The 16,795-nt window shown below is 41.7% G+C and overlaps 1 protein-coding gene across 1 annotated transcript in view; it reads right to left on the minus strand.

Annotated features, from left to right (window-relative positions):
* dnah7 (dynein, axonemal, heavy chain 7) overlaps positions 1–16,795 on the minus strand; it is a 215,633-nt gene that overhangs the window by 165,093 nt on the left and 33,745 nt on the right. The window contains exons 12-18 of the mRNA XM_078404574.1: positions 15,875–16,141; positions 15,420–15,547; positions 13,378–13,456; positions 11,793–12,017; positions 10,828–10,974; positions 9,048–9,733; positions 3,415–3,601 (exon numbers count right to left, since the gene is read on the minus strand). Coding sequence (XP_078260700.1) covers positions 3,415–3,601; positions 9,048–9,733; positions 10,828–10,974; positions 11,793–12,017; positions 13,378–13,456; positions 15,420–15,547; positions 15,875–16,141 — 1,719 coding nt within the window. The remainder of the gene's footprint in view (positions 1–3,414; positions 3,602–9,047; positions 9,734–10,827; positions 10,975–11,792; positions 12,018–13,377; positions 13,457–15,419; positions 15,548–15,874; positions 16,142–16,795) is intronic.

Consider the following 16,795-nt stretch of genomic DNA (forward strand, 5'->3'; position numbering starts at 1 on the left):
CTCAAAGAAGGGTTAACAGGTGACGTCACCGCCCCGCACGTGACCTCACCCAGCCAGCAGCCACGTGCTCCCGCTCCACCAACGGCGGCCGCCTCGGCCGGGAGGCGGGTTGCTACGCAATGAAGAGGGGAGGAGGTATCACTCCATGTACAAAGCCTTGACATTGTTGACTCCAGAAATCGGGCATTCGAATCACGGTTGTGTTGCGATTCTCTGAAAGCACTGAGCTCCTGTCGTTGAGAGGGGCCCACAACGCTCGGTAGTTACTCATGGCGGCTGTTGCCAGCTATGCTTGGGTTGTCTCACTTAATCTAAGGTGTTTTGTTTTTGTGGAAAAACAGTCAGTTTGCCTTAAAACTAACAGGTATTTTGTAACTTGGGAGTGCCACATTTAGTGGCAGGCCAGGGAAGCTGCCTGCTGGGCACGCAGCAGTCTGCCAGTTGCTGCCCCACTTGCCCAGCTGGGGTAGGACAAGCAGTTGAATCCATACCCCCAGCCCCCAGCTTGAGATGACAATGAGGGACAATGATAATCCCAAGATTCTCTCTGAATGGTGTTCAAGTTTGAACTGCTGTTAGGCTCGAGGGGGGGAGGGCACTGTAGGCCTGGACGCTGAGGCCCTCACACTGTAGGCCAGGACGCTGTAGGTCCCGACACTGTAGGCCCCAACAGTTTGGGTCCCGACAGTTTAGGTCCCAACACTCTAGGTTTCCGACATTTTAGCTCCGGACAGGCTAGGTTCGGAGGCCCGGGCACCTTGTCCCATATTTGGGAGTGAGGAAGTTGGCAACCCTACTCTGCGGCCTAACATCATGGAGCTGGCGGCCTTGCTCGGGACTGACTTTGAGCCCCACTGTGGGGATGTGGACTTTCCATCAGAGCGTGCGATCCCTTGCCTGAGATCAACGCTCCAACCAAGGCCTGCAGACTTCAACATCGAGGAGCTCGCAGTCTCGGGTAGAGGCCGATGTCGGGAAGCTCCAAATCGCAGAAGGTTTTCCACCAGCCCCGACCCGGGGTAGATCGCCTGACGCGGGGGAGCTGAGATCCTCCCGATGTGGGAGCTTGATTGCTCCAACGTGAGGGCCCGACCACTGGCTACGGAGTCAAGATCGTCCCGTCAACGGAAGGCTCGAGGCCCCCGACCGTGGGAGAACAAAGAAGGGAAGAGATTGAACTTTTTTTTTCGCCTTCCATCACAGTGAGGAATGTGGAGGAGTCACTGTGGTGGATGTAAAAATGTATTTTGTGTGTTCTGTTGCTTTTTATTGCAATGACTGTATGGCAAATGAATTTCCTCGTATGTTGCAAAACATGGCTAATAAAGCATGAGTATGATTATGATTATGATGATTATGATCTTTTGATGGAGGATCTAAAGCAGGAAACCATATGATTATTACAGGGTTTAACTGTGAACCAAGGAGTTGGTAATAGTCTGCACTTAATGCCCATTTCATATGATTAATGCAGAGTTCAAAGACAGAAAAGATTCAGCAAACTAGATGTGTCACAAACATTTGGTTAAATGTAGGTAAGTAGTCATAACATTTGAAAATTAATCTTAAGAGATGAAATCATCAGAAAGATCTTTTAAATTCCATGAACATGGTCTTATAAAAGATAAACAAATCTTTATGCAATCACAGTGATGTATTAATACCATATTTCAAAGAATAAAACCTTTGAATGACAGAAGAGTAATTCAGCCAGCCACATACATTAAGTTCAATAGAAATAAATAGTTTACATTGGGCTAAAATGAGATATTAATGGATTGTAACCAGTCAAAGGAAAATAAACCTGAAAATATTGAAGAACAAATAGTTTCCAATTTTGCTTATTTTTTTATTTAGCCACTTTATGAAAACAGTAAGCACCCACATATTTCCTTTGAATCAAATGGTGCTACTAAAGATTAGTGCAATTGTCAAAGGAGAACTGATGACATGGGTTATACAAGTTTAATCATGAACCATCAATTAGCAATTTCCTCTTTAAACCTCAGAATAGCGTCATATTCCACAATGGATTATACTTGCGGCGGATTAAACATAGGAACATAGAAAATAGGTGCGGGAGTAGGCCATTCGGCCCTTCGAGCCAGCACCGTCATTCAACCTGATCATGGCTGATCATCCAAAATCAGCACCCCGTTCCGGCTTATTCCCCATATCCCTTGATTCCTTTAGCCCGGAGAGCTAAGTCTAACACATAAATGCACAAAGGACTTAGAGTATCATTGGATTTATTATAGTGTAAAAGAGACCATTGAGACAGTCATGATGATTCATGCTATAGTAGAAGTGGGTTTTTTTAAGTGGCAAGGTGTGGGCGTCATCACCAAGCAAAGCTGATATTTGGAAAAAAATATATAGAATAGATGAAATATGCAAACAAAGATGTTGCACATATAGACAATAGACAATAGACAATAGACAATAGACAATAGACAATAGACAATAGACAATAGACGCAGGAGGAGGCCATTCAGCCCTTCGAGCCAGCACCGCCATTCAATGCGATCATGGCTGATCACTCTCAATCAGTACCCCGTTCCTGCCTTCTCCCCATACCCCCTCACTCCGCTATCCTTAAGAGCTCTATCCAGCTCTCTCTTGAAAGCATTGAACGAACTGGCCTCCACTGCCTTCTGAGGCAGAGAATTCCACACCTTCACCACTCTCTGACTGAAAAAGTTCTTCCTCATCTCCGTTCTAAATGGCCTACCCCTTATTCTTAAACTGTGGCCCCTTGTTCTGGACTCCCCCAACATTGGGAACATGTTATCTGCCTCTAATGTGTCCAATCCCCTAATTATTTTATATGTTTCAATATGGCGTATCTTGTGAAAATAAGGGATAAAATAATGAGTACACATAATTCTTGCAAGAGATGTAGAAGGCAATATCTTGAAATTACACGATAATGAATGGCATCCAGTTGATCTCATGGAAACTATGGAAGGGTCAATACAAGATTCTATTGAATTGCTTCAAGACAAATCTTCCTCAGGTGAAGAAGTGAATGCAATGCCAATGACATAACTTCCTTTGAAATGATCAAAATGGAACTCATTAAACATTTGAATAGATTGCAACTATAAAACATATGAATATAAGAAAAAAAATTGGGGGGGGGGGGCAAAAAGGAAAGTAGCTTTGTGTGTGCAAATGTGTGTGAAGTATGTGTACAACACAGCCAGTTTGTCATGCCCCAGCAATTCTCTGTTTCTCCCTTTACTCTGCAGTATTTGTGTTAGAACAAAAGATATCTGCATACTACCAGGTTGTATCTTTAATTATTGTGCATTATGTGATGTCCAACTGCAAATACAGGCTTCACTTAAACCACCAAAAGTTATTATTTATTTGGCTGGAAATACTAATAACAGCAATTGAACATTAACTCACCAGTATAACTAGCTTCATAAGTTCCTTCCAAGTCTTATCTACAGCAGTAAAACGTCTTCCCTCTTCGGGCATTTGGGCCATGATATCAGGGGAGCTGAAGATTGGTTCCAGGTAAAGCCAAGTTGCCTGCACTTTTAAACATTCGTCCAGTATTTCTTGCAGCAGCAACAGTTTAGCTTCCCATGATCTGTGCAACACAAACAGAAATTAGCACTTCAAAACATTTTTGAGTTTACCTCTTTCCAGTTGCAATCCTATTCGTCCTTCTTCGTTATGTTCCCATAACGAGAACCACGTTTCAAAGGGCTACTCTGTTAAAAGTTATACTTCAAGCCATTGCTGCACTATTGGCTACCATTGTCCAACAATGCAATTGGAAGTGCAAAATGTATTTAATTGGTCTATGGTACCGTATATTGGTACTAAAATGCACAAAACCACAATGGTTTAAGGCCTTTATACACCCACCTAGGTATGTTACAGATGTTGGAATAATGACTTGGGAGAAAATAATATCTGTGGAAGTGGAGAAACAAACCAGTGGATGGCGATCAGGCAAGAACAGCATGATGTTATTTTTTAAATTCAGATTTATGGAAAGGAAACCCAATGCGCCTAGCAAATAGTTCATCCTCCAAGGCCTCTCTGTTTGCATGATTTGCCAGGTCTCCTCTTAGCTCTGATTGCTGTAGGGCCTTCTGACTCTCTGACCAAGGTCCCCAGATATTCTGACCATCAAACCACCCCTAATGCAATGAAACCATGGTCATCAGGTCCCCTCTCATCAACTCTATCTCACCGCTACCCAGTTCTCCCCCCGAGGTCCAAATGCAATCTTCTTCCTGGTCCTGATGCTCAGTGAAGGTCCGCTACGAGGTCCGTTAGACTTTAGACTTAGACTTAAGGCTACTTAAGAGATACAGTGTGGAAACAGGCCCTTCAGTCCACCGAGTCCGTGCCGACCAATCACCACTCTGTACACTAGCACTATCCTATACACTATGGACAATTTACAATTTTACCGGAGCCAATTAACCTTGGTTTGCACGAGACTGAAGAAGGGTCTCAACCCGTAACATCACCCATTCCTTCTCTCCAGAGATACTGCTTGTCCCATTGAGTTACTTTCACCGTCCGGCACGGCCCGGCAACTCCAACAGCCTGACCGCGGGAGAAGACGGCAGGGGAAGAGAAATGACATTCTGGCCTTCCATCACAGTGAGGAAGGGACTGGAGGACACCTCACTGTGATGGATGTTTCTTTTTTTTGTTTTGCGTTGGTTTGTGGTTGTGTAATTGCTTATTTTATTGCTCTTACTGTTGGACTGTGGGTGACGAAATCTCGTCCAAAAGACCTGTTTTTCGGATGACAAATAAAGGTAATTCTGATTCTTCGATTTAAACCAGCATCTGCAGTTCTTTCCTACACAACCTTCAAACCTGCAAGTCTTTGGAGTGTGGGAGGAAACCGGAGCACATGGAGAAATCCCACGCGGTCATAGGGAGAACGTACAAACCCCGTAAGGCAGCCGCAGTCATGGTCGAACCCGGGTCTCTGGCGCTGCGGGGCGGCAACTCTACCTCTGCGATACTGCGTCCTGATCATTGAACATCCCACCAAGCCAGGTGCACCTTCTAGTACTCAACCCAGATCCAATCACTAATGAAGAATCATCCATCTCCCCTTGGGGTCCATTCAAATGGTAAGAATATACATCTCCCCGCTTCAGGATCTATCCTGTCAACTTTCCACATCAAGCTTCAATCAACAGTGAACATCCACCACCTGGGCCTGAACCCTTATGGATGAGGAAGAATTCTTCTTTCATGATTCGTGTTACACAAACAGACTTGGACATCCATTATTTTAGGTTGTCATTTTCTAATTGCAGTCTATTTCTCCTCTTTTGCAATTTTTGCATATCTAGAACCCATTCCATCATCATCAGTGAAGGATCCTTCAGGGCCCCAACCCAGGCCCTGATTATTGGTGAAGATTGGCCTCTCCCCATCACCCCAACCCCCTTTAATTGGTGGTGATCCAGCACTTCCTCCATTCCAGGCCGAATCATTGGTGAGGACCCCAATAATTATTGAAGGATTTACCACAACCCCACACTTCAAGAGCCCAATCATTGAAGAAGATCCTTCTGCCAGCCTCCAATATCTGGTGACAATCATTCATGAAGCGCTCCCTCCAACTAACCTCTCCTACTGCCATCACTGTCCTTCATTAGTATCCAAACACCAGACCCCTATCTTGGTTATTCCGCTGACACCCACTTGCCCTATCTCAATGTTGTAGGAAGGAACTGCAGATGCTGGTTTAAAAGGAAGATTGACACAAAAAGCTGGAGTAACTCAGGGGGACAGGCAGCATCTCTGGAGAGAAGTAATGGGTGACGTTTTGGGTCCGAAGAAGGGTCTCGGCCTGAAACATCACCCATTCCTTCTCTCCAGAGATGCTGCCTGTCCCGCTGAGTTGCTCTATCTTTTTGTGTCTATCTTTGCCCTATCTCAATCCCTATCCTAAACATTACATTCTCTAATTTGGGAAAATCCTTGAGTAATATTCAAGGTTTTGGGCATTTCTGAAGTTTGCAATGGTGGTGAAAGAGTTAAAGTAATTATAAAAGAAGCAGGCATCCATTTTGTGACCTGTTTCTTTTAGAAACATAGAAACATAGAAAATAGGTGCAGGAGTAGGCCATTTGGCCCTTCGAGCCTGCACCGCCATTCAATATGATCATGGCTGATCATCCAACTCAGTATCCTGTACCTGCCTTCTCTCCATACCCCCTGATCCCTTTAGCCACAAGGGCCACATCTAACTCCCTCTTAAATATAGCCAATGAACTGGCCTCAACTACCTACTGTGGCAGAGAATTCCACAGATTCATCACTTTCTGTGTGAAAAAAACTTTCTCATCTCGGTCCTAAAAGACTTCCCCCTTATCCTTAAACTGTGACCCCTTGTTCTGGACTTCCCCAACATCGGGAACAATCTTCCTGCATCTAGCCTGTCCAACCCCTTAAGAATTTTGTAAGTTTCTATAAGATCCCCCCTCAATCTTCTAAATTCCAGCGAGTACAAGCCAGTCTTTCTTCATATGAAAGTCCTGCCATCCCAGGAATCAATCTGGTGAACCTTCTCTGTACTCCCTCTATGGCAAGAATGTCTTTCCTCAGATTAGGAGACCAAAACTGTACGCAATACTCCAGGTGTGGTCTCACCAATGCCCTGTACAACTGCAGCAGAACCTCCCTGCTCCTATACTCAAATCCCCTCGCTATGAATGACAACATACCATTCGCTTTCTTCACTGCCTGCTGCACCTGCATCCCTACTTTCCCAATAGCCCAGGTTCTCAAGTCCTGGCAATATTCCCATAAATCCTCTGCACTCTTTTCATCTTAACTACGTCATTTCTACGGCAGGGTGGCACAACACTCCAAATGCGGCTTCACCAACGTCTTGTGCAACTGTAACATACCGTCCCAACTCTTCTCTCACTCAACATAGACACAAGACGCCGGAGTAACTCAGAGGGACAGGCGGCATTTCTGGGGAGAATGAATGGGTGACGCTTCGGGTCGAGACCCTTCTTCAGACTGAGAGCCAGGGGAGAGAGAGAGAGGTACAGCGATAAGGAAGCGTTAGGTGTGAAAACAGGACAAAGGGAATGCAGATCTTGGGCCATGTAGGCGGGATCATTGTTCGCTGGAAAAAGGTGACAACAAAGAGAACAGAGATCCTTCCTTTGTCCTGCCCCCCTGGCATCAGTCTGAAGAAGGGTCTCGACCCGAAATAATTACTTTAACTCTTTCAGTGGTCCACGAGTGAAATAACCATTGCAAACCCAATGTGATATAATTCTCAAGCACCTGCTTGCACTAAAAAATATTAAACAAAATAATCAACTATTTTATTTAAAAGTAACTGAAGGAACTGAAAGAGATCCTTTGTAATATTTGTAGTACTAGCAAACTAGGCTCCTTGGAAAAAATTTCAGACTTTTCCTTTTCACAACCGTTTAGTCTGAAAATGCCCAAATCTTAAGACCTCAGTTGGAGCACTCCGCCTAATCTTTGCACTTACCACTTACAAAAGATGCAGAGTTCAGCAAGGACCTTCCAGAAAATCATCCACTAAACTCAAACTCATATCAACAATAAATGCAACGAACAAATTAATGGAATATATTTTGACAAAAAAGGATCCAAAACTATTTTAATGCATTTAAGTTAAAAATGGTACATCTGCTGAAATTCTACAAGATTTCAAAGGGAATGTATTGAGCAATTTACTGGAAATAGTAATTTAACGAAAGTTTTCTGAATGTGCTTATGATTTTGTTTGATGAAAATATCTTGCATTCAATGAAATTCCTTTGAAGTATCGCAATGACGCATTGCATAAAATACAACAATCAAGTTACAAATAGATAATTCTCTAAATTACCATATCATTGCAATTATCATAACCAGAAAATCTGATTTATGTTTATCAAAGGTTACATATTGACTATGATAACGGGCAATATTGTTTTCTTTTTATACCGTGAAGGCAGATTAGGACTTCCAACAGAGGAGTTGTCCCTCGGTGCTAGAATCAAACATCAACTTAGATTTCCTGCCCTTTTCCCCACCTCCCCAACTAAATTAGAGGATATTTATTTTTGATAAGAAATTGGAGTGAAAACAATGGTTTGGCACCAGAAGACATAGATGAACTCAGGTAATCATGAGGTAAATGTAGCTTGAATGAATAGTTATGAGTGGTTACCTCACACTTAAGGTCTCTAATTTTATGGAGAAATAAACTAATATGAATAATACCACCACACTCAAATAAATGGTACACTTTTAGATCCATAAGAAATACAAAGATACAGTTTTAACATTGCAAGAAGAAAGGCGTGAAAACTAGTCTGGCTTAGTCATCAACATCAATCCAATTACTGCTTTATGATGTAACAGTAAAAATAAAAGAGCTAGATGTGGCTACAATAGGGAGGGTGCAATATTTTTGATAGTTGATTTTCAGCATCTATATACTAAAACTCTCGTTTGTTTGTTTGTTTGTTCCTGAACTACAGCCAAAACGGTACACGATAGCGCGACAATTTTAGGCCCACCTTACTCACCGCCGTCCCTTTGGTGCTAATGGAAGAAGTTTCATTGAAATCGGTGTTATATTTTTTAAGTTATTCACATTTTAAAGTTTAAATCTATCTCCTCGGGAGGGAGGGGGGAGAGGGGGAGGGAGGGGGACGAGGGAGGATAAGGGGGGTTGGGGATGGAGTGAGGGAGCGGGGAGGGGGGAGGGGAGGAGAAGGCGCTGCACCAATGCAGGAGAGGTTTGGGCCCAATGGGTCCACTTGGTCTAGTGTTCACTTAAAAATCCCCTTTTAGAAATGTAGCTCTCTGTGATTTTCCAATTATTTGGATTACTTTAAATTGTTTACAAATGCTGATAAATTAAGAAATATTTATCTGACCTAAATGGTTCAATTAAATTCACTTTACACATCCGTTCATAACTGTTAAGCATTTCGCAAAGATCTATTGTTAGCATTCAAACTTGAACTTGCCTTTAAAAATTTCATGTAAACAACTAAGAACAAAAGTACCTGATTTCTTTTTCAAATGGCTGTATAAAAGGAGATCCACGCATTGTCTGTGTCTTTACAATGTGATCGTCCAGTAACATCTGGATATCGTCAACGGCTGAAAGTATGTGTGTTCCAGTTTCTCGATATGGAATGAGAACAAATTCCATCATGTCCCACTCGCTCATCATTTTTCTCATGGCTTTTTCCAGTGAATATTCTTTGCTGGCAGCCTCACTGATGCTCTCAAAATCAGGCAAGAAAGATTCAAGATTCATCGTGAGAAGTTTGGTGACTGTTGTATCTGGCGCAGGCTTGAGTGGGTAACCCACAATTTCAGATAAGGCATCCCAATGTCGGTCACGTAGACCGGGATTGCAGAGGACTTGAACAAGAGGAATATGCTCTTTGAATTCCTCAACCTTTTTCCTAACAGTATGGGCAATTTTAAATGCATTTGGCGAGTCTGAGAAGGCACGTTCCAGCTTGTATAGACCACGCCAGTAGTTTCCTGCATCTGTTTCCACATCATCTGGGTTGACGTCTGTAAATGATCCCTCCATCCAAACATGATATTTGGTATTGAACTCCACTGTCATCTCATACAGCCGTAAATATGGTTGAAGGATATCGTTGGCTTGTTTACGCTGAGGATACTGAGATTCAGTCCATCCAAATGCTTGTTCTTCAACATTAATTTGATCAATCTAGCACAATTCAAAAGTGAACACAATTTAATATTTATAACTGGTCATAGATGTTGACTAGACAATACATCAAGTATCACTTAAGAAGAAACACGGTTTTCAAGCCACAGGTGTGACGAAGGGCTTGCTTCCATGTATTATGGCTTCATGAGCAAACTGTTCACTCTATTTCTCTATCAGCAGATGCTGCCTGACTTCTTGTGTCTAGCACTTTATAGTTTTATAACTGAAATTCAGAATTATTTGGGAGAAACACTGAACATAGAAAAGTACAGCAGACCCTCAGCCTACAGTATCTGTGCTAACCTTCATGCCAATTTAAACTGCATGTGGTCCATATCCCTCAAGTCCCTAACCATGAATCTGTCTAAATGCCTCCTAAAATTGCTATCATATTTGCTTCCACCTATTATTTTCTGTATAACAAAATGTCTCTGAAGAAGGGCCCCGACCCAAAACATCACCTCTCCATGAGTTAATCCAACAGTTACTCCAGACTGTGTGTTTTTTTGTTTCTCGTGTGCCAGTCTGTTAAAGTCGATCCTGTTAAGTTTCTGCATTGCTGGCCTCTTCAGTTGTTGATGATGGATGATCTAGTGATGATCCATGCATTATTAGCACTCTTCATTCAAATACGGATTAAGAAATGATCTTTTATTTTGTGTAATAGGCATTTGGACCTGCAAAGGAATCACAGATTTCCTACCCCCCAATTCTACCCTATCCATCTAGGAATTTTCCACACTGGCTTCGTGTTAAGGAAACCCATGTTAAATTGCCCAAATATCAAAATGTTATCAAGAGTACATTTTTCAATTGGGCTTTTTACCCATCTTTGAGATGGGTCATATATTTTTCGTGAAAATGTTTTTTTATTCTGTTCCTTTTCTGTAGCATAGCACCTTCAAAACTGTAGTACCTCATTCTAACTTCATTCAAGCCTACATCTATGTCAGTAAATAATTTAATTCTAAGGGACCTGCATCCACACGCAAAACTTGCAATAACTATCAATACTGTTTCCAAAAATATTTACAATTTTTATACAGAAGTTACATCATAATTGCTACTTTGCCCAAGGTGTGATTTAGTACCTTCTCTATTGCTTGATTCAGCTTTGTATTTAATGTTTGAGCCTTCCTTAAGTAGCGACTAACATCTGATATCTCTGCAAAAGTGGCAAATTCTTCTGCTTGCCTAGAATAAGTTTCAAGCTCGTCTTCAAATCTCTCAATACGGAGCTAAAGATTAAAAACAAAAACACAAAATCAGACACATTGGTCATATAATAGATGTAACTCTAATTTACCAATATGGTTATTGGAACCCAAAACCCAGGCAAAGTCCAAGGATAGAGCAGCAATTGCCTCACCCACAGCTAGATTCTTGGTCTGAATCTGGTCCTTGTCTGTGATTCACTTTAGATTTTTTTTTTTAGATTGCACTCTTCATTCATACAGCGGGGAAACAGGCCCTTCGGCCCACCGGGTCCGCGCCGCCCAGCGATCCCCGCACATCAACACTATCCTACACACACAAGGGACAATTTTTATTTTTTTTAACATTTTGCCCAGCCAATTAACCTACATACCTGTACGTCTTTGGAGTGTGGGAGGAAACCGAAGATCTCGGAGAAAACCCACGCAAGTCACGGGAAGAATGTACAAACTCCGTACAGACGGAGCCCGCAGTCAGGATCGAACCCGAGTCTCCGGCGCTGCATTCGCTGTAAGGCAGCAGTTCTACCGCTGCGCCACCGTGCCGTTTTGCTTATTCCTACAGCTAACAAAGGGTGGTGAATGTCTAAAGCTGAATGGAGAAAGCTTTTCCTCGTTTGCTGCTCATGAGGTTCAGTTCACCATGCTCATTGCAGTGTATTGCAGTTACCAGAATATGATTTTGATCCATAATTTCGTGTATTTTTACATGACACAACTAAATTCAGTATAACGTTTTGCTGTGATGTTAGGTTGAGTTCTGATTCTAGTTCAAAGCTGAACGCGCATTACAAATTTGGTGTTGCAAAGCAGATTTAAGGAAAACCTGAATAACATCTCACCTTCAATCCGTGCTGAAACTGTTCTTCTTTGTCTGCAACCATCCTTTTGTGCTCCTCGAAAATCTCTGACATTCGCCCACTCCAGTGAAACGTTTGGTTGTTTAATCGTATGTCACTTGGAGTAAGTGCAACATAGTCAACAAGAAAAGCCAAGCGGTTTTTGGCTTCAATCAGCTTCAGCTCAAGTTCAGCCATGTCTTTCACTTCAACTTTTTGCACATAAGCCTGCAATATTAAGACAGTTTAGCTCTTAATACAGTTACAATTAATGCAATATTAATAAATTAATACAATATTAATACAGTTTAGCAAGGTACAAAACATTTTAGCATGATATTTCTGATTAATAGTGGCCTCCAGCATTTTATTTGTAAGGAAATTAGTGATCACATTATTTAGTTTAGTTTAGAGATAGAGATTTAGAGCCACAGCATGGAAACAGGCCCTTCGGCCCCCCCAGGTCCGCACCGAACAAACGATTCCTGCACACTAATACTATCCTACACACACTAGGGGCAATTTTACATTTAGAGTCATAGAGTGAAACAGTGTAGAAACAGGCCCTTCGGCCCAACTTGCCCACACCAGCCAACATGTCCCACCGGCTACATTAGTCCCACCTGCCTGCGCTTGGTCCATATCCCTCCAACATTGTTCTATCCATGTACCTGTCTACCTGTTTCTTAAACGTTGGGATAGTTAGTCCCAACCTCAAGTACCGCCCTCTGGCAGCTTGTTCGATACACCCACCACCCTTTGTGTGAAAAAGTTACCCCTCAGATTCCTATGAAATCTTTTCCCCCTTCACCTTGAACCTATGTCCTCTGGTTCTCGAATACCAAGCCAATTAACCTACAAACCTGTACGTCTTTGGACTGTGGGAGGAAACCAAAGATCTCGGAGAAAACCCAGGCAGGTCACGGGGAGAACGTACAAATTCCGTACAAGCACCCGTAGTCAGGATCGAACCTGAGCCTCTGGCGCTGCACGGCAGTTCTACCGCTGTGCCACGTTTCCCCTCGATTATGTTGAACCAGGAGGGGAAACGGGTAAAATATCTCATTGGCGATGATGATAGCCAAGTACTTTGATGGCATGACTGTTTCTAACCTATCCACTCAAATCCCCATGTTTATATTACTTGTATAAAATTGGAGTTCATTATTTACGTTTTAAACTGGATCTATTGCAATATTGCACCAAAATAACATGCATTAAAAACATTTGACATTCTGGGATTGCTGTTCATTTTAACTACCACATAGACAAGAATTGCCAAGATCTTAATATAAAAGTAAACTATCTCAAAGTTTCGGGCGACATAGGCCTATCCAGGACGTGATTTAAAAACTATAATACAAAGATTAATGTGTTTAATGTAACTAAATCCTTACATACAACACAATAAAAAGAGGTGTTGAATATGGATTACATGTTGTGAGTCCTGTCAAATATAATCTGATAAATTTATTAAAGAAATCCAATATCATTTGGCATTCATTATTTTCTTTAACAGCAGTGTGTTCATTCATACACATAATTTTGGTGCATACTTAATCCTTTTTTTTTAAACAGAAAAAAATACCTTCAATTCCAGTAGTGCCTCTGTATTTGAAGGTGTTGTGAGGGACTTCTCTGCTATCTTCTCAAATTCTAGACATAAACTATAAATTAAAAAAATAGAATTACCTCCAGTAACTATCCAACCGTCAGGGAACAGTACAGAGAAAGATGGGGAGAAAGTGTTCCACAGCGAAGATAGGTAGCTTAAAAGACATGCAGCACAGTGAGTAGTTGAGAGGTTGGTCATGAGGTTTCAATGAATACATTGTAGTATATTAAATTATACACTGGTAGGAACAAATGTGTTAAAATTTCTGTGAAATACGTAGGGCTAACAGATGCAGGATCAAAAAGAAAAATTAATGGCAAGAGAAAATCAGAAGGATGGAGTTGGGCTAGCTGGCTATCCAGAAAATGTCGACTAAGTATCTGAGGAGGTTGAGAGGACAGGTAAATGGACAGGTAAATGGACAGGTAAATAGGCAGGATAGATTGGCAGGATGACTTATCAAGTTGAGAGAGAAGTTTGTTGGTGCTGTGCATTAGGTGCCTATGGTGGCGAATTAGTGCAGGTTGTCAGTAAATTTGTTGATTTCTTTGAAAGCCACCTGTTCTACAACACACATGCCCAATTTTCTGAATTCATCTGGCAACAGCAGTTAAACACAAAATGCTGGAGTAACTCAGCGGGACAGGCAGCATCTCCGGATAGAAGGATTGGGTGACGTTTTGGGTCGAGACCCTTCTTCAGTCTAAAGAAGGGTCTCGACCCAAAATGTCACCTATTCCTTCCATCCAGAAATGCTGCCTGTCCCGCTGAGTAAATCCAGCATTTTGTGTCCATCTTCGGTGTAAACCAGCATCTGCAGTTCCTTCCTACACATGTTGTCTAGCAGTTGTTGGCTCCAACCAAACAACCATAAGTATAGGTCTCAGAGGGAGATTGTGTGGCTTTATTTGCATAACTAAAGCACCCAAAATCTTAGGGTCTTGTATTCTTAAGGGTTTGTATTAGTTTTATATTCATTTTCAAGATTTGTGCATTATTGGCCAGGTTAGCCTTTAATCCCCATCACTAGATGCCTTGAGACATAGGAAGAATGATGGAAAGATGTGAGAGTACCACATCAGATCAGCATCAAAGCTGGTTAAAAGTATGGGTTTAAGCCTTTTCCAGAGGTCTTGGTGACGAATGACGAGAGCCTTGTTTCTGCAGAATAGCTCAATCAGTGAGGGCAAAAGAAGGCGGGACTGTCATATGTTGAAAGACTGGAGCGACTAGGCTTGTATACACTGGAATTTAGAAGGATGAGAGGAGATCTTATCGAAACGTATAAGATTATTAAGGGGTTGGACACGTTAGAGGCAGGAAACATGTTCCCAATGTTGGGGGGAGTCCAGAACAAGGGGCCACAGTTTAAGAATAAGGGGTAGGCCATTTAGAACTGAGATGAGGAAAAACTTTTTCAGTCAGAGAGTTGTGAATCTGTGGAATTCTCTGCCTCAGAAGGCAGTGGAGGCCAATTCTCTGAATGCATTCAAGAGAGAGCTGGATAGAGCTCTTAAGGAAAGCGGAGTCAGGGGGTATGGGGAGAAGGCAGGAACGGGGTACTGATTGAGAATGATCAGCCATGATCCCATTGAATGGCGGTGCTGGCTCGAAGGGCCGAATGGCCTCCTCCTGCACCTATTGTCTATTGTCTAAGGGAGTTTGTCCACACAGCTTTCCAAGCAGAACCATGCAAAATTAATATTATTTTTAAAATACAGTTTATAAGTCAACTATAAATGATGGACCTCACTCAGCAGAACTTCCCTGGACATGGACTTCAAACCCAATTCAAAATTACCCTCATTCCAGTATAAGTTAAAAAATTATCATTTGGAGTTAAGCAGTGAGGATTTAGCACCGGCGAGAAACAATGTTGTAGAGTTTGGAACCCAAAGGAAGAAAATTTAATACAGATTCGCAAAGGCATCTCCAGTTCCTGGCATGCTTGAAAATGTTGCAAATATTTCTGTAATAATGTATAAATGTTATCAAAACTTTGGAAAAATACTAACGCTCTATTTGCATCCTGATGGTATTTGCTTATCCTATTCAGAAGTTTCTCATACAATGCTTCTGCTCTTCGCACAAGAGCCCTTATGAGTTCATCACAGTGCACCTCAAACATTCCCAGGCGAACAATCTAAAGGGAAAATTAAGGCAATTCGATAAAATACCATGAAGTAAACTGATATACCTGCGAATAAAAAAGCACAATGTGCCAGCAACACAATATTTTATTGTGTGGTCCATAAGGTCTGTATTCTAAATGGCAATGTTAAGACTGATCTAAATCCAACATATTCCAATGACAAATGTTTTCAGAATGGATTAATAATTTTCCAAAAACTAAAATAATATTTGTATTTTGGTTGCTAAAAATAAGGTATACTTACAAAAAAAAAATTCTACAGTTTTAACAAGAAAATATTTTACATAATTTAACTTTTAAACTTATGTTAGTATGCACCTTTAGATTGTGGTACTGAATATCTTCTTTCAAATTCAGATATTTAATAATTTCCTGTGCGGTTTCTTCAAATGTATGTTCTTCATTCAGGAATTGTTCCACATCCAAGTCAGCTTGCCTATTTATAAACATGGTATACTTATCATATAATTTGGTATGTTCTTGGGGACCCAAGCTTTCTATGGCAACAACCTCTCTAACTTTCCTTTTGTTTTCCTCCAGGATTTCATCCAAGATTATCGGTTTTAGGTAGCTCTTGATATTCGTCTGTAACAAAAAGGGGGGAAAAAAAGTAAACCAATTACTTCCAAGTACACAAGGATTCTTTCAAGTAGTAAGCATATGGACTTGCAATTTTACAGCTAATAATTAAAATGACCAAAATATTAAAGCAAGTGACAGCAGGTTTGCATCATCACTTAGTTATTTACGACTTCCAAGGCCTACCTGAGGCTACAACCACCGCCGCAAGTTCCTCTGTCCCTCTCTTCCTACCCCCCCCCCACCTTCCCAGTTCTCCCAGTCTTCCTGTCTCCACCAACACCCTTTCTTTGTCCCGCACCCCTGACATCAGTCTGAAGAAGGGTCTCGACCCGAAACGTCACCCGTTGCCTCTCTCCTAGATGCTGCCTGACCTGCTGAGTTACTCCAGCATTTTGTGATACCTTAGTTATTTAATCTGCCTTCCCATCAATTAGATATATAACCATATAACCATATAACCATATAACAACTACAGCACGGAAACAAGCCCGTTCGGCCCTACCAGTCCACGCCGACCACTCTCCCTGACCTAGTCTCATCTACCTGCACTATCTAATCTGCACTATCTAATCTGCATTCCCATCAATTGAGGTTCTATACATTCGATAATGGATTTAGCCTGTCTAGTTTAAACCAGCATCTGCAGTTCCTTCTTAC

The sequence above is a fragment of the Rhinoraja longicauda genome, chromosome 8 (assembly GCF_053455715.1).
Source record: "Rhinoraja longicauda isolate Sanriku21f chromosome 8, sRhiLon1.1, whole genome shotgun sequence".
Lineage (NCBI taxonomy): Eukaryota > Metazoa > Chordata > Chondrichthyes > Rajiformes > Arhynchobatidae > Rhinoraja > Rhinoraja longicauda.